The following is a 27,806-nucleotide window of genomic DNA, read 5'->3' on the forward strand; positions in this document are numbered from 1 at the left end:
TTAACATGTCATGTGTGAACAGAACCTTTCCGGTAAATCAGTGCTCCCAATTTACCAGTAAGACAGGTTGTAAGATTAACGGTAATTTGCCGGTAAGCGCTGTGTGTGAACGAAAACTATAGCATTACCGGCATTTAGATGACGTCAGACCGCGCTGACAGATCGGGCGGGCCAATCAGAAAGTTTTTTATACAGGTGCCGCGGTTTCCCCCAGACTGTTTACGGACGTTTCCACACACATGTTGCTTAAAAGTCGAGCACACCTGAAGTTAACATCCACATTTCTTCAACAAAGTTGTTTAAAACAGCTTACCATCTAATTGCCAAATTGCAGACGTCCTTAGCACACCATCTGTGAAGCCTAACGTGCAAACGCGCATCCGTTTGACGCCGCCTAACGCAATGTTGTTTGGTCACGAGCAACTTCGCGACCGCTTGCCACAGATGTGAAAACAACAAAATACGGACCGTGGATATTAAGTCATAACCCGCCGTTTACAAATACGACACAGACGGAGCTCGCCGGCCGCGCGCCACAGGTAACTTCCGCTTTCTCTCCGAGTTTACCGGTATTTTGATACTGATGTGTGAATGATGTCTTACTGGTAAAAAGACGGAACGTCACTGCATGTGTGAACAGCACATTTTTGTATTTACTGGTAAATCCATTCTGGTAAATTCATGGTAATTTACCAGAATTACTGTGTGAAAGAGGCTAATGTCATGCAAAACTGAACAAATGAATAATGCGTGACGTAATTTCACGGAAATTTGTGAGATCAGGTTGTAAATACAGACACATCTGAAACAAAACTAGCGCTTTGAAAAGCAGAAGAAAGCGGCGTGTTCTGCATTGTCAATGCGTTTAAAGATGTTACTGGATCCTAATGCAAGAATTCTTCCAGTAAGTGGTCGGGACACAATATAATTGGGCATAAAGCGGTGGGGAAATCTCTCACTCGCAAATTACGCTAGTGGGGCTGCCGTGAGTGCTGGTAGCATAGGGACAGCAACCTTCGACCCAGTGGCATAACAACACCGGCCCTCGTGGACACAAAAAACAGACCGGCCCACCAGGAATTCTCCTGGTCCTCCCTATGGCCAATCCGGGCCTGCATTCTATGGCACCTTTAAAGTCAACCTGTTAAAAAGATTCATCACTTTCTGTACAAATATCAGGTCAATATTTATATGATTCATTAGTGCATAGTAATTTAATATTAATATAACTCAGTAATAGCCGTATAGCACAATAATGTATAGCTCAAGCATTGTGTTTGAGGGGCAAACGTCACACACATACTGATAAAAATGTATATATATTGTAATGCACTGTAAGTCGCTTTGGATAAAAGTGTTTGCCAAATGCATAAATGTGCATAAACTATTATTTGTAATAATCTGCTTTACCTTTTGGGCAGTAGTTTTAGATTACTCTATTCATCCTCTTCTCTTCAATCACTCCACAATTCAATAAATTCCTTATAGATAAACTCATGTTTGACTAGCTGGTCTTTAAAGAACTCCAAATCATTTTATAAATTAACAGCAAGGTCATGAACATGTTTTAAGTAAGTAATTCTTTCAGATTGTATTTATATGTTGACTTTAAAGATTGTTGCTGTAGCTAAAGAAATGAAATGACTGAATGTTTGTTCTTATGCACGTGTCAAGGCTCTGAACCTGATGCATATAAAAGCTGAAAGGCTCTAATAAGGACAAATGTCATTCTCTTTATGTGTTTAGATGACAAACTTAATAAGTAGTAAGATATGCATACTGTAAATGCTTATCTATACTGACTTAATGAATGTCACAATAAACTTTTGCATATCAGATCAGAAACAGTTCATTATATAACTGTTACCTAATGCTTGCTCCACATTTCTGTATGATATAATTTTCTGCAAATTCATTAAAAATATTATTGTGATTCTTACGCAAACAACCTCCAATATAAAAGATTTCAGACTCTTTGTGTGTCTCTTTATCTGGCTGTGACAAATTCAGATCATAGGCTGACCTCTTCGAGGAAACTTGTAACAGAACGGGGTAAAGGGGGCTTTTTTCCATCTGAGTTACCATAGTAACAGGGAACGGCCCCTCATATAAAGAGGGAAAATAAGGACTGACAGCCATTATAATACACAACTGAGAAGTCTTTCCTTCAGAATACCAGGATTTACAACACTTACGTCAAATTATCTGAATGCATCTGTCATTAAATCACACTTCTATTTTAAAGCACAGCTGTGTATATCACTGCACCACACACATAAAGACCGAATGTTAACCTTACTATAACCGAAGCCATGATATTGAGTTGTTTTGATGCTGGAAATCTCCAAAGCTTTTTGCTTATTGCTTCATCGCAACATGCCATCAAGACCCCTGCTTTTAAATGCATTTGCCTATGCCACATGTCGCTAATGCCATGTTTTTCACTGCAGGAACATTTCAGATACAGCATTATTCTTGACAGCCGGTGAGATTTTTAATGAAGTAGCTGGATTACCGTGCAGAGTTTAATGAAATGCATAAGAATGTGAAATTACAACTCTCACTGGTCACTAAACAGGAAAAATAAAATGGACACAAATACCGATGTTGACATCCAGCTGCACGTTATTTCAAAGCAACATGAGTTCATATTGAGATTCTGATTGGAGGCTTTATTGTCCTGTAAGTATGAGAAGAGTTAACTGTGACATTACTGAGGTGTTTCGTTCAAGAGGAACATCTGAGAAACAGAAGAATTGAGCAAAATTTGCTCTCAATCGTATTGCCTTTGAGATGAAAGAGATCTTATTAGTGACGACTCTCTGCTTTGAGAATGATTGATACTCGAGCCGTTTCATTGGCCTCATTGCAGAAGAGATGACATAAATACAACGGTTTTACTTGTTGGGATGAATGAGTACTTGAACAAACACATGGAGATTTACATCCTAAATGGATTCAAATCCTCACGCAGGAATCACTGGTCGGTCTGACATGAGCAGAAATGCTATGAGAATACATTATTCATATCTGGAACACTAAAATGGTTTTAACTTCAGGTCGTATTCTCTTCTAGTGAATTCAAATTTGTGCTTTAATTGAAAGTTGAAACTGGCAAAGCGTACAAGACAAAATTACATAACTTCACGTACGCCTGCATTCAAACAGAACCTGTCCACTTAAAGTGAATTTTTAATATCATTTCAAGTAAAACTCCTATAAATAGTTGAGCAAGTACAACTGGAAACCAGTGTAAGTGATGTCATACCTGATCAGTCAAACCAGATGTAACATTCCTGTATGACCAACACCAGTACTGTACACCGTTTCTTTCATTTAATTATACAAATGCTCTGATTTGAAAACCCAGAAGCACACATTCATTACATAAACACAAGCAGAAAAGAAATTTCAGCGGATTGGAAATATCTCATTAGATTTCAGTGCACCTGGAGGCTCCGGCAGAGCAGCGCTGGTGTGAGAAAACCATCTTAATGTGAAAATCTTCAGGGGAAAATGATTTGTTTACAGTTTGCAGCGTTCAAGCCTATAGCTTGTGTATATAACTGCAGCTGAGCACATCAATCCTCATCAGATCTGTGACACAAGCAGAGCTGCGGGCCGCCGGAGTCTCGTCCCCAAACACGAACCCCTCGCCCTGCTCGTTCAGAAGGAAGACGATGGGTGCGAGAACTCACTGCGTGTCATCGCTTAGAGGCTTTTCGGGGATTGTTCTGGAAGCTGACCGTGACACAAAGGGCGAGATACATAACTGTACTGATGTCTCGCTGGCACTGGCCACTTTATGACACGTCTCAAGAGTCCACTATAATCCAGTTGAAGGCATTTCAGTGGAAACGGGAAAAAGAGAGAAAATACTAGCTGTGTTTTCTGAGAGCTGTTCAGATATTACACACTTGCAATAATGTCAATAAATCACATCAGATCTCTTAACAAAACTACCTAACATCACATAGAAATTGACACGGGGATGAGACATTTAGACACTATTAAGGCACTTAATGACCCAATACACAGAATAATAGTGAATGTTAATGCCTGTGGACTGAAGTCAATGGCTCATATCACTTTAAAAGTTCAAACAAACTTTAAATGCCTCCTAGATAAATACAACTGGGATTTTTAATTAGGCTTACGTGAAGTGCAGTCAGATAAAACTTTGAAGGACAACGTATACTCAAATATTCACTTCAGACTTGGAAATATAAAGAATATTTTGTGTTTCTAATCTGTAATATAATATAACAAAAAATTACAAGGAGGCAGTGAAATTTTTAATGTGCCGTTGATAACTGTGTGCTTGGAGAACTAGCAACAGTTTAAATTAGCAATATACCCATAATCCTCCGCTCATTTGCATTTTAATGCTTGTGGTTTTCTTCAGCCGTGAAGCCAAATCTTGTGTTGCACTGAATGAGGTCTGTGTTTTCCTCCTCGCAACATGAAGCTGCCTTTTTACATCACAACACGCTTCTGTCAGACACATTTAACTAACGCTCATTTTTATGCTCACTTTCAATGGATAAAATCTGAAACGCATTGATTTCCATTATAGCTGTGGTGTCTGATAGACTTTAATTATACATAAATGGATTTCATGAATGATTTGAACGATGCCTTCATTAACTCAATTGCACATTTGCAACTTGGAAATGGCTAATGCAAATTCTGCACCGAAATGACATTGTTTTGACAATGTTTCAATGCCTGAAATATTAATTTATCACGCAGAGTTAGTAGTTGGGTGTAACCAGTGTTGGGTGTAACTAGTTAGTAACTAATAAGTTGCTGAGGTGTAATTACTTTTCCGTTGTAAAGGTAAAGTAAGGGATTACTCTTATTTCTCCAGTTATTTAACTCATTCACCGCCAGCCTTTTTGAGAAAAGTTGCCCACCTGCATTTTTGTGATTTTAACAAAATTTTCACAAAATTCCTTGCAGGAAAAAATATTTTCTATAAATATATAAACATACAAATTATATCAAATTAAAGAACACACCCTCTGCTTTCAAACAAACAATAAATAAACAAACAAACAAACAAACAAAATGGGGAAAAAACGTTTTATTATATATTTACTTTTTCTACTTAATTTAACCACTGAAATATGGATATTTCTCTTCAAAAATACAACATTTTGAGCAAAAAGCTTAAAAAATTGCGTTTTTGTAAAGGAATTTATGTTAGATATTACACTTTCACTTTGAAATTCGTCCAAAAAGGCATATTTATTAGTTAAATATGAACTCATAAATGACGAGATAACTCGTCAATGGCGGTGAATGAGTTAATCTTTCTCACTTTAAATACTTTGAAAACACTCTATAGTTTACAATTCACATTTTTAACTTGGTTATTAGCATTAACTCTTTCCTCGCTTTTGACGAGTTATCAAACATTTGCATAAAAAACGTGTTAATCTGCGACTAGATGGCGCACTTACCCAATTTATTAAAAACTGAAGCAAAAAAAGTATTTAGCCTACTAATTTTAAACTCTGTGTATGTTATGATAATCATTCTGAATCAGATCTTAAAATTCCAACAAATCTCAACAAAATTCCATTACAAAAATGCCATTATTTCAGCTTTTTGCTAAAAAATTTTTTTAAGAAAATACCCATATTTAAGAGTTTATAAGCAGAGAAAAAAATATAGATAGTATGAAACTTTTTTTATTTTTTATTGTTTGTTTGAAAGCAGATGGTCTGTTCTTTTATTTGATATATTTGTATGTTTATATATTTTTCGAATACATTTTTTTCTGGAATGCATTTTGTGAAACTTTTGTAAAAATTACAAAAAAGCTTGCGGGGAACTATTCAAAATAAAAGGCTGGCGGGTGGCGAATAAGTTAATATTATTGAGATATTGTCTGTTTATTAATACTTAATGAGCACATATTAATCAGCAAAACCTATTTCTACTTTCTTAGTCCTACCCTATTCCAACCACTTAAACTTAAAAACTACTTTACTAAGTATTAATAAGCAGTAAATTAGAGTATATTGAGGCAGAAGTATAGCCTGACGTTGTCATACTCAATTCTAGTCAGAATTTGAGTCTGATACCGCTCCATTGAGCTAAAATTATGAGGCGTGTCTCAACCGAAAAATGCCTCTCCACTTAATTGGATAGACCTACGACCAATCAGAGCAACGGAGTGTGTGACGTATGTTGAAATGGCGTCTTAAGCAGCCTGACCGAACTGGTAGTAATTTCGCTACAATGATACTAACATCATTGTAATTATCCTAAGTCTGAGTTAGCGAACGTACATCAACACCTACTATGTTTACAACATTTTGTTTATATCACAACATTAAGTATTTACTAAGTCATACAGTAAGACTATCTCTTACCATTTGTACGTTAGGTGAACTTCAGTGGCAAACGGTTCTGTATGGTATACTATTCACAAGACCACAAGAAAACGCCAAAATCGCAACCCAACTATACTTGCCAACCCGTTTGACTAAAGCCAGAGGCCCCACTGTTGTTGTTAAAGGGGCCATGGCATGAAAATCTGATTTTTTCATGTTTAAGTGCTATGATTGGGTCCCCAGTGCTTCTATAAACCTAGAAAATGTGAAAAAGATCAACTCAGTAACTTAGTGTTGGTAAACCATTCTCTACAAGCACGTGAAAAAATAGGTTGTTGAAATGTGGCTCTCCTTAAGGAGCTCTTAATATAATAATACCGCCCCCCTATCCAACCACAGCACTGACATTTAGTGCAGAGAAAAGCACAATTGAGTTTTAATTTCAACAAACCACCATTATTGTGATCAGTGTTTGAATTTCATCAGCTCATTTGCATTTTAAAGGACACACCCAAAACGGCACATTTCTGCACACACCTACAAAGTGGCAATTTTAACATGTTATAATAAATTATTTATATGGTATTATGAGCTAAAACTTCAACATATGTGCTCTGGGGACACCAAAGATTTATTTGACATCTAAAAAAATTCTTGTGACATGGTCCCTTTTAATGCAGGTTCAGTGGCAAACTATTTACCACAATTAATTTTGAAGTGTTCACGATGATAAGGTTTTTATTTATTTATTTATTAGGTTGGTTGGGGGCCCCTATGCCTTTATGTTTAGACCGCCTCTGATTACCCAGATGAGGTATGTGAGTGCTTTGTTCCGTAAAAAAATAACTATTGCGAGATAAGTAGGCTACCTCTACTAGACCAATTATGTGAATGCTTTGTTGAAAAGAAAAGTTTTAAGTCTAGATTTTAAATAAATGCTATATTGTCAACTAATATGCATTCAGTAAGTAAATTGATGTTTTCCTTTGTAGGCTGAGGGTTCCAAATTTCAAAATCGAGCACTTAGGAGAGAAACAGCAGATATAAAAATCTAAAGTTTTAATGTGTGGCCGACTGTGCTTGGCTCTATAGAAAGCAGGAGCTGAATGACTCGGGGCTTCATGCTGACACTGTGAGGTCTTCTTGATTTTGAACTCCTGCAAGCTTTCTAAAGACTCACTTTCATCTCCTCTCGTATTCCTTGAAGTGTGTCTGTGTAATATTCAAATAAATGGACCATGAATGATAAATACAGGCACATCTTACAGTAGGTTGTGGGACATCATGATATCTATATTGTTTCCAAAATCTTGCTTTCTCCATTCGTGTATTGTCTGCGGGTGGATAGATTCCAAAAATCCCCACATGTGAAATGTTTATGGCTTTTTGGAAATGTAACATTGGAAATGTTTACTTGCTTTTACTCCATAACGTATGTGACTATACAGAAACTGACATATAATAAACCCAACCAAAGATTCACTGAAATTAAAGAAATCATGCATGGATGAATACGGGGACATCTTTTAAATATATAGGTCATGTGACATCATCATATCTAAATATCTTGTTTCTAAAATCTTGTTTTCTCCATTCGTGTATTGTATCTGTAGGTGGATAGATGGTTCATTGGATTGTCATTGAATGATTTATTGTCGTTGAAAACGTAGGAAACATTTTCATTAAAATGGATAACTTCTAACTGTCAGCATGCTGTGTGCCTTATTTTTTTCCATCTTTCTTTGAACCTGATCTTATTGGTTTGATCAGTCCCTGTTAAACTAGCACAACCCACAATATTTATTGCTTTAGGCACAGGTTATGAGAAAACACTGAAACTGAGGGGAGTGTTATGACAATTTCACCGGTAATCATCAGAGGAACCACAGTGCCATCTGCTGGCCATATAACACATATGAACTGTTGTTTATAAATATATTTTATTGTATTATTTCTCATCTATGGTTATTAGGCTATGAAGGGTCTTTAATAGTACATAATAAACTTAGGGTCTGTAATATACAGATGGATTTAAAGTGGACTTTGTGGGAATTGGTCACTCTCTGGAAGCTCGGAGAATAAATTTCATGCTAAAAAAGTGGGACAGTCTCGTGGGAGTGTCTGACCTCCATACTTAATACACCAGTCAGCTTTAAACATATAAAAAGTTAAATGTGAGAAATTAGCTTACATGTCCTTGACTTTGATCCTATTTATTTTATTTTATTTTATTTTATTTTATCATAAAGTAAGTATCAAGAATCCTTTTGAGATAGTTAAAATATACATTGTAAAACAAATGCAGCATGAAGTTAAAACAATTTGGTTTTGCAAGTCAATTCAACAAGTCAAGTTTTGACTGGTGATAAGCAAGTTGAAATTGTTTAACCTAATTTGTTAAGTTAAAGTAACATAAAAAATATGTTGATTTGATAAAAATGCTGCATTTTTTACAATGTACTTGTAATAGAAAGTTTACAAGCTTTTAGCTTCATATGGTTTGTATAACAGGGACGTACTTCAGTAACTGTAAGGATTTGAGTCAAAGGTCCAATTGCACAAATATTTGTGTTCTCTAGCTGGGGTTTGTTTGGACACTTCGTTCTAAATCTTCTAAAAATACTATTATTTTTGTCTATGTAATTCTCCAAAATATAACCAGTAGGGTTTTATTTTATGTGTTGGGTAGATATGTTGGTCAGTTTTAAACAGATTATACATTATTGTTATACAAGAGTAAGTGGCAGGTTGTCATGTGCTAATAGTAATTTTATCCAATTCACTGATTATAATTTCTGTTAGTATAAAAACAGATATCTTGGAATACACTTTACAATAAGTTTTAATTTGTTAACATTAGTAAATGCATTATAATATTTTTTTTTACATTTTTATCAATTATTAATCTTTTTAATGTTATACATTAATATAATTGTTTATAGTTCATTGTGCATTAACTCTTTTGATTTTAAAATGTATTAGTATGCTGACAAAAACATGAACTAAGATTAATAAATGTTGAAGTATTGTTCATTGTTAGTTTATGCTGCATTAACTAATGTTAAGTGTCTATGAAATAAACTGAGTTATTTTTATGGGCAATAACATTGGAAATGTTTAATAGCTATTTTAGTCAAGACAGTAATGTTTGTGTCTATACAGAAACTGACATTTAACAATAAACCCAACCGGAGAAAGATTTACTGAAATTAAAAGCGGGACAATGAAAGTCAGCAAACTCTTCAGTTTTAAGTGGATGTTATTTTTATAAACAACCAAACCAAATAAATTTTGTGCCGTCATAAGCTACTGTATGTGATTTTTACTTTTTGAATAAAGTTTTTTAATCTCACTGCACAAAATCTGTTTATGAATAGTAAAGTAGCAATCAAATGCTATTTAATTTGATTAGAAATCTCATGCATTAAGTTGTTATTAATCTAGTTTGTGTTTATGTAGTTGCTCAACATGTTTTACAGCCTTAACTCTTTCTCTGCCAGTTTGTCTAAAATGAGCTCCTATATCTGTCTGTAGGCTACACTTCTCCCATCACTGCCGTTTACTCCTCTCATGTGAGATTTAACACATCAGTGGCCATGGAGGTGAAAGGTGAGCTGACATGACCCCAGATCAGCAGTAAGACAATCCCATGCACGGCTTTTATAACGGTGGACCCTCCTACTGGCCCCTAAAGAAGGAGGAGCTCCAGTAACTGCCATTTTAAAAAGAGCTGGTGGCCAAGTTATATGCAGGAAGACATGACAATGATAAGAGGGAAAAACAAGATTTTGATTCTTCTTTTAAACACGATTTGAACCTTCAAAGCTTATCATGAATTATGAATTTATTTTGAATAGTTTTTGATGTGCTTTCACCTATATGAGGATTTATTTGATACTAAAGCTATTTAAAGTGATTTTAAAAGATTCAGACTGACCTCAAAATACTTTGAGGATTTTACAAAAAGCATTTAACAAATGCTTTAATAAATAGTTAAATATAATAATTAAAATATTTTAATCATTACATACCAAATAAAATCATTTATAAACATTACATTACAAACAAAAGTAAAAAATACTTTAAGGATTTTACAAAAAAAGCATTTATCAGTATTTTTCTAATTATTACATTACATATTCCATTAAAAACATTACAAAATATAAAATAAGGCAGTGGGTTCCCAAACTTTTTCAGCATGCGGCCCCCTTTGTGTACGGTGAATTCCTTCGCGGCCCCCAAAAGAAAATTTGTGACAAAACTGTTCTAAAACTCAACATTTTAATAATAAAAAAAAATTAAATTACACAAAAAAGTAGGGCTTTTGTTTTTTTAGGTTCAATTACACAGAATTTATGATAAATTAATGTATTTCATAAAATGTCATAAAACTGGGGCCCCCTGGCACCATCTCACGCCCCCAGTTTGAAAACCACTGAAAATATCAGTAATGAAACTAACACTTTTATTTGTTCTGTTCTGATATAAGGAGGCTGATATGATAACTTTATGATTAAGTCACATAAATTCTTCAAAATACAGTTTGAAAACTAAAAACTTATTTACTTCAGTAAAACAATGGTTTAAAAAAAAATATTTAAAAAATAATTATTATATATAACACAAGAGATTTTGGAAAACTACAGAAAGACAAGCAATAATACCGAAACTGAGCAAATATAAATTAATAATCAAAAAGATTTGTACCTTTTACACATCAAAAAAACATTTCAGGATCATTATCAGAGCATATAGAGATTTAAACTTTTCTTACAATTTATAAAAACAAGAGGAAAAAGTCATATTTATTATGAACAACAATCTGATTAATTATTTGCTGGAAAAAAATAGGAAATGCTGGGTATAGTTTATCTGATTACATTTATTTTTGTCATACTTTTCATATTACTTTTGATGTTTTTAAATGTAGCCTAGATGTAAATATTGTAAGACTTTTAGATGATCTGCTGAAGATGTTTACCCATCTAGTTGTTTACAGACAGTTGTGCGCATGTTTTATTGTAGTGTCGGATCGGAAGTAGCCTAGTTCGTGAATGTTAATGAAGGAGTTGGGCTTATTTACGTTCATCGGGAGCCGCCCTTCAGTCACCACATGGTTAAAAGCAGAGCGCGTTCGCGCCACTTTCGCAATTTTACTACGCGTTTGTACCACTGCCCGGGACGGCGTGCGCGAGTGCTGGTGATTTATTTTTAAAGATTATCGACACAAGTTTGCGGTTTACTTTCGACGGAGCTCTGGCAGTAAACGGTAAGTGTGCACTAGTGAGTGAAGATGGTGGATTATACAAACCCTTATCTAGCTACGCGCGTTATTCACATGAAACCTGTTGTTGCTTTTTGGGGGGATTCACTTACCGAAGTCAGCATGCACGTGCGTGATGGTTTAAATCGTAAACTTCGGCGCTTCATATGGTTATGCGAGTGCGTAAACGCGCGGTTTTAGTGAAAAGCATGTAGTAACAGGCGCATGGTAGCCCACCATAGTTGAGAGAATGAGGGAGATTTGAAAAGCGTGCTGCAGTGCCAAACAGTGTTCACTCTCAATAAGCGTCTACACTCTTTACGCGCGCTTTAATTCGGTTCAGATTTTTTATCGGGAACTTTTTATCACTAGTGCAGTCTATAAACAGTTATTTGTGGTGTTTTATGAACAGTACTAGTCTGGTTCGAGTGCAACCAGAACAAAGCGGTAGCACATGGGGCGGCTGCAGGCCGCGCACTGCTGTTAGCAACAATGCTAGGCTAGCTGACGTCCAATGCGTGCCTGTATAACACCGTGCGCTTGCATATTTACGAAATATCCCTTGCCAAGGAGTTTCGTGAACCGGAGAATTTATAACGCACGCAAACTCACGGTTTCCCGTATACTCGTGAGTCTGATGTTCACGAGCATGCGTTCAAGCGCATGTGTGGTGGTGATGTTATAGGCCGGTCAGTTTAAAGAGGGCAGTTGGTGCGCATTTTGTGCGTCATAAAGAGGGGTTTGTTATTGTTCTCCTACAGTTGAGGACACAGTAAAGCGCATAGCGAGTGAAATTGAAAATTATGCCGCGTTAAAGAGCAGCATCAGCTGAACTGCGAGTAAACGCGACTTGGGGTGCTGTTGTTGAACACACAGACGCATGCGTGCGACACGTTTGACGACAACTGTTTATCGTTTCGGTTTAGTTTCACCGAATCGCGTTGCAGGTTCTACCCTACACAACGGGGAAAACCGTGAACGCACGACTTTGCGCTTGTTTTTAGTTTGTTTCTCCAACACCAGTATTGCGGACTCCTCGGCGCCATATTGGTGCAAATCATGGGGGAGGGGTAAGCGCGCGTTGAACGGGAGTGCGCATGCGCACTGTACACTGCCGGTTGCGTACTGCGCATATGAGCGCGTTTAGCCGAGAATTTATAGTGCTTGTTGTAACGTAATGTTTATAAATCACCGTCTTGCTTTTACTAAAGACGATTGCAGTTTTGGTGTAATACTTGTATTATTTTTTTAAACAAAATGCATGAGTTCATAAAGCATGTACACGATTACTAGCTCAAAAAGGCAACGTCCCCCAAGCAAATGTCTTTAAAATTTTACTTTGAAAAGCCTTTAATTTTTGTGTAAAGTGAGTGAAAATCTTAATGTGTAACTTTCCTGTCCCTCTCATTTCAGAGCATCCACCCAATGTCCCTTCTGGATCTGTCCCATTTCACCCCAATCAACACCTTGAGATGTCACTGTAGGGTCAAAGTGCATACAGTGCAGGTAGTTCAGTGAAATCTACTGCAGTGGAGGCACTTCAAGCTCTACTTTGACCCGAATGCGTCCGACCACTGATGTAAACTACTGCTTATGCTAAGGTGCATTTAGTGCAGATAGTGACATAGACTAGCACCTACTGCCCTAAGTGCCCCTTCTGGCATAAGGGGCTGGCATACCCTGCTGTTACTGGCTGCACTCTTCAATTCTTTTCATTCCATGCAGTTCTCTGCTAGTTTTGCATAGTTGCACTACAAGAAATATTGAGTTGTGCAAATCTATGCAAAACTGATGGTGGCCTGCTTGCCCATCTTTTCTGTGCTTCTCGCTTTGACCGTTTCTGCTTTACCCGCATCTTAGGTGCCCGTCTGGTCGCTCCAGCCACCTCCGTGCTTCTGCAGTATTACTCCAGCAGTATTAAAGTGCTCATAGTGCAGGTAGTAATTTAAAATACTTCTCTACTGCAATGTGAGCACTTCAAGTACTTCTAGATGTGAGCGCTGAGGACCTTCGGAGATGTTTGTGCACGCTGCTCTGATTAGTTTTGCTGGTTTGCAGTCAGCGTTTGTACGGTTGCTGTGCAAATCCATGCAAAACTGATCATGTCGGTGACGAATCTCAGTTTGCCGTCTGGTTTCCAGCATCCCTTTCTTCGCAGGTTGGGATTGGCCGCAATGCTCTGAACTACAAGTATTGCACTTGTCCCGGCCTGTGAAGACTATGGGAAATGAATCTGCTGCATTTGTGTGGATGAAATTAACGTGTAACTTAGAAAAAATCTGTTTTACATCAATAAAAGTTTAAGTTGGACATTGTGATGTCACTGTGAATAATTCCAGCTCCTTCAATCTATATAACTGTAGTTGGTATTTTTCTCATCCAAAAATGTGTGGATGCAAAGTGGGCATGAAAGCCCGGACTAGTAAAGTGTAAAATTCAAAGCTGTAATTTTACTGAAGCATTGACTGTTGTGTAGCTCTTATTTTGTAGTAATAGCCTCAAATACAATTCATGAGGTGCATCCTTGGATGATTTTATATTACGTGAAGTCATAGTTTTAAGTTTTAAACTTAAAACTACTTTATTTATCAAACTAGTTTCAGGTATTAACCCCTTCAGGCCCTGCTTCCATTGGAATGGTTCAAACACAAAACATGCGATGTCCGATCAAAATAAAACTGTAAGAAATACTTTGCTGCCTTGGGGTTTTTTGTTGAATCAACTCATATTTACAAGTCATTTCAACTTACTATTTATCTTGACTAGAGATGAGTTGTTATAACTACAGGTGAGTTGTTTTAACTTAAGTTGACTTTTCTCAACTATAAGTTGTGACAACTCATCTCTGTTGGCATGACTTGTAAATCTGAGTTGATTTAACAAAAAATTTTAAGGCAGTATTTTTACAGTGGAGGCACGTTGATTAAACGCCTGAAAAGTCAGGTCTGAAGGGGTTACATTAAATCTTGTTTATTTTACTTGTTTTTTACTTTTGTAGACATTGATGATTGGGAATCATTATATAGGACCCTCTTTTTTTTAAGTCAAACCTGCAAAAAGTTTGACCACAAGATGGAGCTGTTGCATTGAGAACCATTGTTGGCAACTGAAACTCATTGTTTAAGGGCAAATGTTTGTAATAACGTTGAAATTAAATGCGAATAATACAATTAATTTGAAAATGTGAATTTTAAAGGGGATTGTAGGATGTGTAATTTTACTCACTTTAAATGTGAACCATGTTTTGTATAAAAACCACACCGTAAAAAAAATGCTTTTTGTTTAATCAACTCTGATTTCAAAGTAATTTTAACTTCCTATTATTTATCTTGATGACAGATGAGTAATTATAACTTAGAAAATTAAGCTTACATTTTTACTATATTTTCTAAGTAGCAACTCATGTCTTATCAAAATGCATACATAGTAAGTTAAAATGACTTTAAATCAGTTGATTAAGCAAAAAAATGTAGGGCAGGAATTTATCAATTTTTACAGTTTATGATCTAATGTTTGTTTCCCCAATTTAAGTGTTTGTTTTGTGATTTTTAATATTAAAAAGTGAAATTAAAACTTAAGTTCTGTCTATTTTCCGTGATGAATATTACTCCTGTTTATTGATCCAGAGATCTTATGATGCAATTCTGAGTTTTTCACATGTTAATGTTTTCTTATGGATGTAGGTATGTCTTGCTAACAGTTTGGCTTCATTAGATATTATTTTGCAACATGTCAAGTCAAAGATTTTCCTTGTCCATTTTCTGCAGCATAAAGTTTAAATCAAAACCTTTGTACAACACAAGTCATTTATATAAATGCTAAATGAATGTTTAACAGAAGCTTATAATGGACTTTAGATTGTAAGTCATTAATCTTGCTGAACTTCTATCACGCTGTGAGAAACTGTCATGCTGTGTACATCTCTTCTGTACGAGACACCTGATCATCTCTCCATGTGTAAAGAGTTCATTGAAACATTAATGTGCTCCCAGTTTCACTGGTAATTAACTCATCATTAGTCAAATCTCCAAAAACTTCAGTTGTGCTCCGTATAGATTCAAGTTTTATTTCATTGTGCTGGATTATATCCCGCTTGACTGCCTATATTTTTGGTTTCTTTTATCTTTACTGCAACTGTATTATAGAAAGGATACGAGTAAAAAATGTATCTATTCGGACATGATTTCACCTCAAAGGCAACATAAAATGATATTTTAATTACATTTAACATATTTAAATGAACTAACATATTAACACAAAATAATGTGCACAGATGAATTTGGCCCAGTATAATCAGAATTAGATAAAAATGCAGTCAAATTAGTTTCAAGATGTCTGCTTGTCTATTATTGCCCCACAGCTATTCTCTTTAATTTCTCTTTCTAGCTGTATAATTATTATTATCTTTATAATAAGGTTTGAGCTGTATAATGATCCTTAAATATGACCTTGTGTTGGTCTTCCTGCTGTCCACCCTGCTGCACTGGGGCTAAATGTCTTTTGTTTGAAAATCTGACTACAGATCAGCTGATGTCTACATTTATAGTGGTCCCTCTTTAACCCTTTCAAGTCTTTAAAACAGCCAGCAATTTCTAGGGTGCATTTCTATATTGGAACTAACATTGAGATGATTGTTGAAAACTACTACATCATCATCATTTACCTAATCGGATATGATGCAGAATTTCCACTTTTTTGAATAGTGCACTTATGTATGAGCGGCCATGTGGCTAATAAATCATACTTCACTCATAAACACACACATAAAAGCATGCATATACATAAACATCCAATGGTATAAGCAAATACCTATGAAATATGTGTGCATACTAATTTGAAATTCATACCAATGCGAGTGTTTATGTGTGTTTGTGTGCATTAAGTTTGCATGTATATGCAAGTTATTGACAAGTGTATCTGTATGCATTACTAACTTAAAATGTATTGGTATGAATTTCACATTAGTATGCACATATATCTCGTAGGTATTTGCTTAAACATCCAATAATATATGTATACGCATGCTTTATATGTATTCATGAGACCTCTCATATCCCTTTACAATGATAATTCACTTGCTTATGTGAGACAAACCAGATTTAAAGATTTACGGCTTCTAATCTAGCAAATGTAGTTGTTAGTTGTTCATCATACTGTGTCAACTCATTACGGGTCAGTTTCCTGGACAATCCCAGACTAAAATGCATGTTTGAGGTGCCTTAATTTAAAAACATATCTTGACATATATCTCTGCCATTTTTTTGTCAAGATGCACACCAGTATTGTTTTTGTTAGGTATGTTTGTACTTAAATGTCCTGGCTTAACCTAAACCCTGTCTGAGAAACCACCCCTACATGTGGTTCATCTGAAAGTGTCAGTTCTTGCTTAATGCCATTGTGTGCATGGATCAGGTGCTCAGTGATCAGATGGGAACATAAGTAATCCCATTGGAACATAATCTTCAGTGTATTTCCCTGTTTTTTGCTCATTATTCAGACAAATCACACTTTCTGAGCGTTTACAACAATATGTCAGGTTAGTGCAGATCTCTCACGGGTGTAGCGCTCCTGCGTGTCAGACTCGGTCTCATTTTTGCCATTCATTGAATCATTTCTTGCAGCTCCCTATGAAAGCATCATCAATCTTGTTTCGTCTGATCTAATGTGCTGTCAGCTGCTCCATGTCCCTTTGTCCCTGCTCATAATTTAACCACTAATATGTTTTTCATAATGTCCTCCAGGCATGTGAGAAGTATGGAGGTCATTATAGTTTGCAGTCAGTTCCTTTAGTCAGATGTGACCATTGAGATTTTGACTGAGAAGGTTGCCATGGAGTATCATTTAGCAATTTCTTTCAATAAAAATATTCACTTAGAAATGAACATTTAATCATGTACTCATTTTCATGTTGTTTCACACCTAATCAGTTTTTTTCTGTGAAATGCAAAAAGGTTATACTTTACTTCTAAAAATGAATAGCACTGGTCCCCATTCAATTTCATTGAATGTAAAAGAACGGCCAGATATTTGTTTTGGGGTGAACTATTCCTTTAAAAGAAAAAGTGTGATAAAAGACTTCAGCATGTCAGTGTGTTTTAGGCAATTACAAAAGAAGGGTTAACTATGATTACTAAGGGTTAATTTCTGATCATGAGGCGAGGGTTTGGCATTCACCCAAACTGTGTCAGTGGAAATATTTCCCAAGCCTTATATGAAAGGACCCTTTAGTAGGGGTTTTTCATAGGTTATGTACCAGACAAAGCATGTTTCATCTTTTCACATATCATGCTCTCCCTCATAAGACCAACACTTTATAAGTCATTATTAACATTATTTGCTTCGATGTGAACTGCATAGACCAGTAGTCTCCAACATGGTGCCCGCACAGAGTCTGAGAGACCCCTGGCATAGACTTTCACTGGTGGTCTACACAATTAAACATTTGTTGACATTTGCTTCTTGATGAACAAATGAAACTCTGAAAATAATAAATCTTCTGTAGTACGTGATTGACAGCTTTGCTTCCAAAGATGCCATCAATTAAACTGTGAATATGAATCAGTCATAGTCTGTAGGAGTGATGTTGGCAGAATAATTGTATGGAAAATAGCATAAACTTAAATGGACCCTTAATATAATAATATATTTACACTAATTATGTTTTAATGGGATTATGTTGTTTAATTCGTTTTATTGTTATTAAAATATATGCACAAATACTGGTGCAACTGAGATGAGCATGAAATCATAATAGAAATGCTCCCTAGTTGTTACTGGGGTGGTACACTTTCAAAAGTACACATTTGCACATAAAGAGTTCATATTAGTACTTCAGAGGTACATAACGGTACCAAAATATTATTTTTTTGACAGTGTATATGTTGAAATTACTTTAAAAGTTGTTACTTTCCATTCTAGGTTTAATATGATGATTAATTGCATTACACCAGGTCATTTGTATGCATGTACTTTTTGTAAAACATTTTTTATTGAGTACATAAAAAGACAAGGTCACAATGTAGTATATCAAACTGTGACTTATCAATGTACATAGAATTATTGTTAAAAGCTTAAATTTAAAAGCTTGATTTTGCTGACGTCATACACACGTTGTTCTTGGTTAGGCTATATCACATTCCAGTTTAAACTGAACGAACGGTGACTGAACTCTGGAGAAGTTATTGCGCACTGGGTTTCACGTGCCATCAGCTCGCCATCACTGCGCGCTCAACACGAAGACTTGTGATTGTCCAACAGATGTCAGAATACGCGATGCTTTGCGTTTCAAGACTGGCAGGTATGAGTTTTGTCTAACGGTGTGTGGAAGATACGGATGCGCAACGAGCATCAGCACATTTCCGAGATGTTGCGCGTGTTTGCCGGTGTGTGTTTTCTCTCGGTTCTGCGCTTCTCGGTTGCGCTGGATTTACTGGCGGTGAACTGCAGTCAGGTGAAGGACGCGTACACATCTCTGGGTTACAGCTCTGCCGATGTGCCAAGCGAGGAAATACCAGGTACCAAGTTTAATTGTTTTGCCTTAAATCGATGCCACACCGTTGTGGGGTCCCCAAAGAACCGTTTCACAGTGCGCAGAACAGCTCCACAAAAACATTTCTTTTAAAGAGTGGATGCATTATAAAATAGTAGGAACTGGAGCTATATGAGAAGTTACAAGGACTTTTGCAATTATTCATTACAGTTCAGACTGTATATGGCACTTATATAGTGTGACAACATGCCCCGGAGTAGAGCTCCACACTTGTATCATTTCTCCTGAGCTGTAATCATGACAATGTTCAGTGGCTGTTTTGGAGTCAGGTTTGTGTTTAATACAGAAATTGACCTGCATGAATTATCGTGAAAAATTTTCACTGTATTGTGACAACTACTCCCTGTCTCTTCCCTATAATGGCTTGGATATATGCCATTGTATAAGGTTGAGTATAAAATATCTAAGCTGCTAATTTAATTTAAAGAACATTTTTTAAAATGTGTGATCGTTTCTAAAGGTAATGTTATTTTTTTTGCCATATGCAGAAATGTGCAAAAATTAAAATAATTGTAGCAGCTCGGATTACTCTGCCATGTACAGTCTGTGTTATTAAAACTGTCTAGACTGAAAATTGACAAGTAGCCCTGATTACATACTAGCGCTCGTGTTGTTTTAGAAACAGTTTTATCATGTTTCACAAGTGTGAACTGTCGTAGCAGGAAACAGAAACCAGAGGTCAAACAAAAATCTTTTGACTTGATTTCTTAAAGTATGAGTTTAAAACTGATCATTTAAGTGCTGCTTCTTCACTTTTTGTCCAGCTGCAGGTGGTTTGTAATCCCTTGAGGAGGATTTAAGTTGTGAAAATAGCAGGAACCAAGTGATAGAGAAAACAAAATGGAGACAGACCAATAAGTCTGACATGTTTACCCATTTAGCCAACACCTTTCTACTTAAATTGGTTCATTAATATCGACTTTGCTGATAAATGGCACCATTTGGTGCATCTCTGAAGAATACTGAAAAGAAACAACAGTGTTCACACACAAGTAACTAACCTGTGTAATTCATTGTTGTATAATAATTGGTCAGTGTTTAACAAGCATTCATTCTTAAGTGAGACAGAGAGACATTTAAACTAAGCTGTAAGATATATCAAGAAATATTGATCTCCAATAATAATTGAATCACTGTGGTAGACCATTGCATTAGTGCTGCCAGATGTCATGGGTTCAAACTCAGGGAGTATAAATACTGATACAAGTTTAGTAATGTGCTGTAAGTCGCTTTGGATAATTTTTTAAGTAATGTTGTGTTGGTAAATGCAAACCCTTTCTTTTCAGCCATTTTAAAAAAATCATATTTTGCGATTCACCTTGTTGGGATTTGCTGATGACAAGAATCCTTAGTTAAAAACTATAAGAGTGTTCATCTACGTTATAGTGACTGATAGTGAATAGCTTTCATTTTTGCATTTTAAGGGACCGTTACTCAATAGCAGCCAGTGACTTCATCAAGGGCACGTAATGCAAAGCTCGTCAAAACATGTATGTAGCCTGTCACGTGTGTGGCTCATCATTTCAAAATGTGTTCGACGCGCCATGTCAAAATACGTGTCTGCTGCAGACGTTTCAAAGGGATAGAGACGCTCACGTTTGCCAGATACTCACTTAACGTCATGTGTAATTACAGTTTAGTGTTAATTGACTGTCTTTATCATAAAACCCTTTCGACGCGTGTGCAGCAGGCACTTATTTTGACAAGACGCATGATGCATGAACACATATTTTGACATGACGAGCAACACAACACTTCGAACACATTTTGATTTCGCACCCCTCGGAAGAGAAGTCACCGGCCGCCACTGCGTCAACATCTGAACCCAAAAACCTTGTAGTTCACATCAACAGACATCAGACCTCCAGTATCTGCTGGTTTGTCGACAGTGCTAAATGTGTCCTCCTGAGGCTCTCAACAACTCTCCCCCATATTTAAATCAATGTTACGAGGGTTTCATTGCATGCCAGACTGACTGAAAGCTGAATGTGTGGAAACAAACTACTGAGAGTGATGAAGTGTGAGTGTGCTTTCAGCTCTATGAAAGAGTTTTTTTAACAAAAATATCTACTATAATAATATATACACTATTAAAAATAAAGTGCCTACAAGATTTTTCACCATAGAAGAACCAGTCAAAGGAGCTTATAAACCATTTCTTTCATACCCTTTTTTATAATCGTATTTGAAACAGAATGGTTCTTTGGATCATCAAGGTTCTTTATGGAACCGTACGGGATAAAATGGTTCTTCTATGACATCGTGAAGCACCTTTATTTTTAAGATTGTGTGACATATGAATTTATGTCATCTGGTGCTGCTCTCAGCTGAATCCTGCCATTTCTCGCCCGCCTCAGAGGTCAACCAAAAGACTGAAATAACACTGTTGACATTTTGTGACCTCCTTGACATCATGATCAAAGATAGAAGGGTTGTTGACGGGTGAGAGGTTTTTGGGTTGAAGTGTGCGGCATCACAAATCACAAGATGGAGCATCGTTTATTAACAAGATCACTTGACATCATTTTGACCAATAAGAGTACTGAATACATAACCGATCACATAAAAGTATTGTTAAGGAAATAGGTTAAGTGCCATTATTTATTCACGATTCAAAAACACATGCTGCTTGTATAAAGGAGAGCAGCTCAGACATGATTGGATGTAATTTTTTTGTGCATCACACAAGATTTAAACAACATGAGAGAGAGTAAATGAGAAGGATGGTGAGATAAACAGGAGCTCTGCAGTTTAAATCTGCCTGAATGTAGATGCTTGTCTTTGTGTGTGATGGGTCTCTAATAATGATGAGAGGTTTTGTGCATTGATTGACAATCAGGTTGATTGTTACAGACAAAGTGTGCTTGAACTCAGTGGTATTTAATCCTGGTCCTGCACATCTGCAGATTTGGTTTAATTCAACGAGTCTCTGTTCACAGAATGTTGTTTTTCCACTCTTTTAAAGCTTAATTAACAAAATGAAATAAACCTTTATTTTGGTTACACTGTAAAAAACGCAGCACAAAGTTAAAACAACTTGGTTTAGCACGTCAATTCAACATACTTTAAGTTTTGGTTTAAAAAAATTAACATGACTAAAAATTCAATTTAAATTGTTTAATAGATATAATAAAATGTGTTGATTTGACAAAAATGCCGCAAATGTGTAACAGTGGAGTGTTTAACTCATTCCCTGCCAGACTTTATTTTTTGGAAAGTTGCACACCAGCATTTTTTGTGATTTTCACAAAAGTTTCACAAAAAATATCTTCCAGGAACATTTTCTTTTAAAAATATATAAACATACAAATATATCAAATGAAAGAACAGAGCCTCTGCAATCAAACAAACAACAAACCAACAAACAAACAGGGAAAAAACATTCATCATATCTTTTCTCTTCTTATAAACTTCAAAACAATACACATTTTTTTAGCAAAAAGCTGAAATAATTGCATTTTTGTGATGGAATTTTGTTAGAATTCAGATTTGGAACGATTATCAAAACATACAGCGGTTTCCTGGACAGTTATTAGACTAATCCTAAAATAAATTTAAGAGCTGTCCAAACTGAAAACAACTTGCACTTACATATCTTAAAATACATCAGTGCCCTTTGATTTGCCCCAAAATGCACACAGGTGATGTTTTTAGTAAGACATGTTTGTTAAAACTAGTTATATTTCATAATTAAACTAATGCCTATTCCTGGCTTAAACTAATCCCTGTCCGGGACACCACCTCACAGTGTTTAAAATTAGTAAATGGAAGATTAGTAGTTTTTTTTTTGCTTCAGTTTTGAATGAATTGGATAAGCCATCTAGTGGATAATCGCGATATTACAGATTAACAAAAACACAAATATGTTTTTTCATGCAAGTGTTTTCTCTTAATTGACGATATAACTCGTTAATGGTGAGGAAAGTGTTAAATAAAATGACTATCAAATGCTGTTGATGACTTTTTACCAATAAGAGTGGTTTTAGATTTGTGCTTCATTACAATTGAGCTGAAAATGTGAAAATTTAAGCCTCCATTTGTTAAAGGAATAGTCTACTCATTTTCAATATTAAAATATGTTATTACCCCAACCAAGAACTGTTGAATCATCCCTCCGTCATCTGTGCGTGTGCACGCAAGCACCGGAGCGCGCTGCGACGCTACGATAGCATTTAGCTTAGCCCCATTCATTCAATGGTACCATTTAGAGATAAAGTTAGAAGTGACCAAACACATCAACGTTTTTCCTATTTAAGACGAGTAGTTATACGAGCAAGTTTGGTGGTACAAAATAAAACATAGCGCTTTTCTAAGCGGATTTAAAAGAGTAACTATATTTTATGGCGTAATAGCACTTTTGGGAGTACTTCGACTCGCCTGAAAAGTCTGCTCCCCTTCTCACTCTCATAATGGGAGAGGGAGGGTGTTACTGCGCCGAGTCGAAGTACTCCCAAAAGTGCTATTACGCCATAAAATATAGTTACTCTTTTAAATCCGCTTAGAAAAGCGCTATGTTTTATTTTGTACCACCAAACTTGCTCGTATAACTACTCGTCTTAAATAGGAAAAACGTTGATGTGTTTGGTCACTTCTAACTTTATCTCTAAATGGTACCATTGAATGAATGGGGCCCAGCCAAATGCCATCGTAGCGTCGCAGCGCGCTCCAGCGCCCACGTGCACACACACAGATGACAGAGGGATGACTCAACAGTTCTTAGTTAAGGTAATAACATATTTTAATATTGAAAATGAGTAGACTATTCCTTTAAAGGTTGTTGAAGAATTGGGCAAACTCAAAAATAATCACAAATGATCCAAGATCCCCTCCTGATTTTAATTTCACCATGAAACAGAAGTAGCGATTGCCCTTCTTCAGCCAGTAATGTGACGCTCATTACCATGTTTGAAAGATTTGGTTACTAACAGGAGTTAACTTACAGGCTGTGAGTCCGAAGTGGGAGGAATTATGAAAATGTCAGTTCCCTGTCGAGAACGTTCTCTCGACATTGCGTCAGTTAGCTGACGCTATGGGATTGATCCTTCAATCACGATTACCCTGAAGCCTTATTGCACAACGCCAGTGCAGTTGAAACTCGCGCTGGCCAATGACGCTCAAGACGGCAAAGGAGGCGTGGCCTTCTTACTATAATAGCAGCCGTCTTGAGCGAATATCTTCAGTATTTTCTCCTTCACGAGCAAGTTTTACCCTGCAACGAAGACATCTGTTGAGTACGCGGATAAGACGGACGTCCCTCTTAGCGATCCAGATGTCGCGAATGTGCTCTCGGTGCGGAGGTCCTATCGACCCGCCCGATTCGCACAAAGTGTGTATTGTATGTCTGGGGCTTCTCCACGCAGAGACGGCGTTGGTTGGGTCTGAGTGCCCTCATTGTGATGAGCTTCCAATGAGGGTGCTCAGGACTCGGCTCAACATCGCTCTCGAAAGCTCCTCGCTGCAGCCTCCCACTGCCGCCAAGGTGCCGCTGGTGGGGGCTCAGCCACCGACGGAGACCGAGCGCGTGCCGGAGCGCCGCGCTTCCCCTCCCCGTCGCTCTCCGGTTCAGTTCGTCGCCGAGAGCCTGCGTCCTGAACCCGGAGCTGCCGAGTCTGTCTCCTTTGGGGTCCCCGCAGAGGAGGATGAGATGTCGCTGACGGCGTCTGACGGAGATTGGGACCAATCTCCGCCTGCCGCGTCAGAGGCTGACGCCCACCCCCCATCCTTTCACGAAGAGCTGGTGCGCATTCTCTCTAAGGCCGTGCAGGATCTAGAGATCGAGTGGAGTTCCCCACAAGAACCCCAAAGGAGCAAACTCGATTCTTGGTACTTTGACTCGGGCCGCCGCGCCGCCGCTCCGAGGAAAAGTGCCCCTTTCCTCCCAGACCTGCACGATGAGGTCACCAAGGCGTGGGCGACCCCCCAGGGCGTCCGCGCTCGCGCCGGCGGGTCTGAGCTATTTTCTAAAGTGGACGGGGCGGAAGCCCGTGGATACCTGCACATCCCCCCCGTCGAGGAAGCCGTGGCGGCCCATCTCTGCCCGTCGTCCTCCTCCTTGGGTGGTGAGGCTTCACTACCCTCTAAGGCATGCCGCACGACGGCGCACCTGGCTGATAAAGCCTACGCCGCGTCAGGAGAGGCTCTGTCTTCACTGCACACCATGGCAGTCCTCCAGATTTTCCAGGCGAGGGCTCTAAAGGCGCTGGACGAGGGCAGCACGGACCTGAATACCTTCAGGGATCTGAGGGCGGCAACGGATTTCGCGCTGAAAGCCACCAAAAAGTCGGCGCAAGCCATCGGACGCAGCATGGGCTTCATGGTGGTGATGCAGCGCCAGCTGTGGTTAAATCTCACGGATCTCAAGGAAGCCGACAGGAAGACGCTGCTTAACGCTCCCGTTTCCCCATCTGGCTTGTTCGGTGACGCCGTGGGCACCATCACGGAGCGATTCTCGGAGGCGGTGAAGAGCTCTAAAGCCATGAGTCACTTTCTTCCTCGCCGCCCTACGTCTCATGCGCCGGCGGGACCGCCGCCGCCGAGACACCGCTCCGAGTCTGCGCCACGCCGGCCGGCAGCGCAACCCCCCGCGGCACCGCCCCCGACGGTGAGACCTGAACCGGTGGTGCGTCATAAGAGCCCCTGGCACGAATCCACCAGGAAGCGTCGAAAGAAACCGGGTCCAGGGGGACCGCAGTCCGGGGCAAAGCCGCGTTCCTGACGTGAGTGGTGTGAGAGAGAGAACGCCGAGCGGCGAGCCCGCCGCCAAGAGAACAAAGTCTCGTCGAGCGTCCCCCTGGCTGTTGCGGGCGACGCAGAGACTGTTTCTTTAAATGTTTTTGTGTTAAATGCAATAAAAAATGTTACTTTTTCACAAAAAGAGCGTTTTCCTCCTCATCTGGTTTCGGTTTCGGGTCGCTCGCCCCAGGGCAGCTCCCACCCTCATATAAACATGCACAGCGCACCCTCCCCGCTTTTTTTAACGCAGAGAAAGCGGGGACGGGCAGGGTTAATGCACGGTCTCAACGAGCCGCACAGAAGCCCGTTGTCTATCGCGGTGTCAGCCGCCCCCCGGCCATCCTCTCGTGTGCCCGTAACACAAACGCTGCACAGAGCGGAGAGGTCTCCATTAGTCCCGCTGGGTCCCTCGCCCCCGAGCAGCGATCCGACGAGCAACGCGCAGCCCCCGAGAACCGAGCTACCCGTCACGCACGAGACGCTCGGCGGCACCGAGCGGTCCGATCATTCTGTCATTCAACCGCTATCACTGCGCTTAGATGCATGGCGTGCCATTCCCAACATATCTGAACATTATGCTGAACATTATTCAGAAAGGATACTCTCTACAGTTTCGACGCAGACCTCCCCATTTCAACGGCGTGATAGCGTCAACGGTCCGGGCTCAAGACGAGTCGATATTGTATCAGGAAAACTGCAATCTCCTCGCCAAACGAGCAATAGAGTCAGTTCCGATGCAAGAGAGAGAGAGCGGTTTTTACAGCCGGTACTTTGTCGTCCCGAAAAAAGACGGCGGTCTCAGACCGATCTTGGATTTGAGACTAATAAACAAAGCATTACACAAACGTGCTTTCAAAATGACTACACTGAAACAGATCCTCGCCCACATTCGGCCCGGGGACTGGTTTATTTCAGTGGACTTAAAGGATGCTTATTTTCACATTCAGATCGCCCCGCACCACAGGCGCTTTCTGAGATTTGCATTCAAGGATGCTGCATACCAGTTCACGGTCCTCCCGTTCGGTCTAGCGCTCGCCCCGCGCACATTCACGAAATGTATAGACACGGCGCTGTCCCCGCTGAGAGCGAGCGGCATTCGCATCCTGAATTATCTGGACGATTGGCTGATCTTAGCACAATCCAGAGAGGTGCTCATCAGCCACAGAGACGCAGTACTTTCGCATTTAGACAGCCTCGGTCTACGTGTGAATTTGCAGAAGAGCGCTCTATCTCCAACGCAGGAGATCGCGTTTCTAGGCGTACGTCTCGACTCGGTCTCAATGAAGGCTTTCTTATCAGAGGAGCGCAAACGAGATCTGACGTCTGCTCTGAATGTATTCAGCCACGGATGCACTGTGCCACTGAAACGGTTTCAGAGACTTTTAGGCTTGATGGCGGCAGCCTCCCCGGTTTGCCCGCTCGGTCTGCTGTATATGCGCCCGTTACAGCTGTGGTTACGATCCAGAGTGCCCAACAGGGCGTGGATATCGGGACGAGCGCGCATTACAGTTACGAACGGATGTATGCGAGCGCTGAGACCCTGGTTCGATCCCAACCTGTTCAGCGGGGGTGCTCCACTCGGGCTGGTTACGAGACGGAAAGTAGTCACGACGGACGCGTCGTTAACGGGCTGGGGAGCCCTGTGCGATGGCGTCCCGGCTTCGGGCTCCTGGTCGGAGACGGAGCGGTTATGGCATATAAACCGTCTAGAGCTCAAAGCCGTCCTTTTAGCACTGCAGAGCTTTGCGACGCTGATCGGGGGCCATCATGTTCTTGTCCGGACGGACAACACTACGGTGGTTTCATACATAAATCGCCAGGGAGGAGTGCGCTCCAGGCCGCTGTTCAGACAGGCAGAAACGATACTGTTGTGGGCGGATCGTCATCTCCTTTCAATAAAAGCGACGCATGTACCGGG

General features: G+C 38.9%; 1 protein-coding gene and 1 long non-coding RNA gene across 2 annotated transcripts in view; both read left to right on the plus strand.

Moving 5' to 3' along the window:
* The first annotated feature begins 11,221 nt into the window (after window positions 1-11,221).
* LOC129452532 (uncharacterized) lies at window positions 11,222-15,200 on the plus strand. The gene is made up of 2 exons (XR_008647160.2): window positions 11,222-11,613; window positions 13,021-15,200. It is a non-coding gene; the product is annotated as an uncharacterized lncRNA (long non-coding RNA).
* Window positions 15,201-18,872: 3,672 nt separating this feature from the next.
* Window positions 18,873-27,806, plus strand: part of gpc6b (glypican 6b) — a 41,191-nt gene continuing 32,257 nt past the window's right edge. The window contains exon 1 of the mRNA XM_055215485.2: window positions 18,873-19,121. Coding sequence (XP_055071460.2) covers window positions 18,941-19,121 — 181 coding nt within the window. The 5' untranslated portion in view covers window positions 18,873-18,940. The remainder of the gene's footprint in view (window positions 19,122-27,806) is intronic.

The sequence above is a fragment of the Misgurnus anguillicaudatus genome, chromosome 17 (genome assembly GCF_027580225.2).
Source record: "Misgurnus anguillicaudatus chromosome 17, ASM2758022v2, whole genome shotgun sequence".
Classification (NCBI taxonomy): Eukaryota; Metazoa; Chordata; class Actinopteri; order Cypriniformes; family Cobitidae; genus Misgurnus; species Misgurnus anguillicaudatus.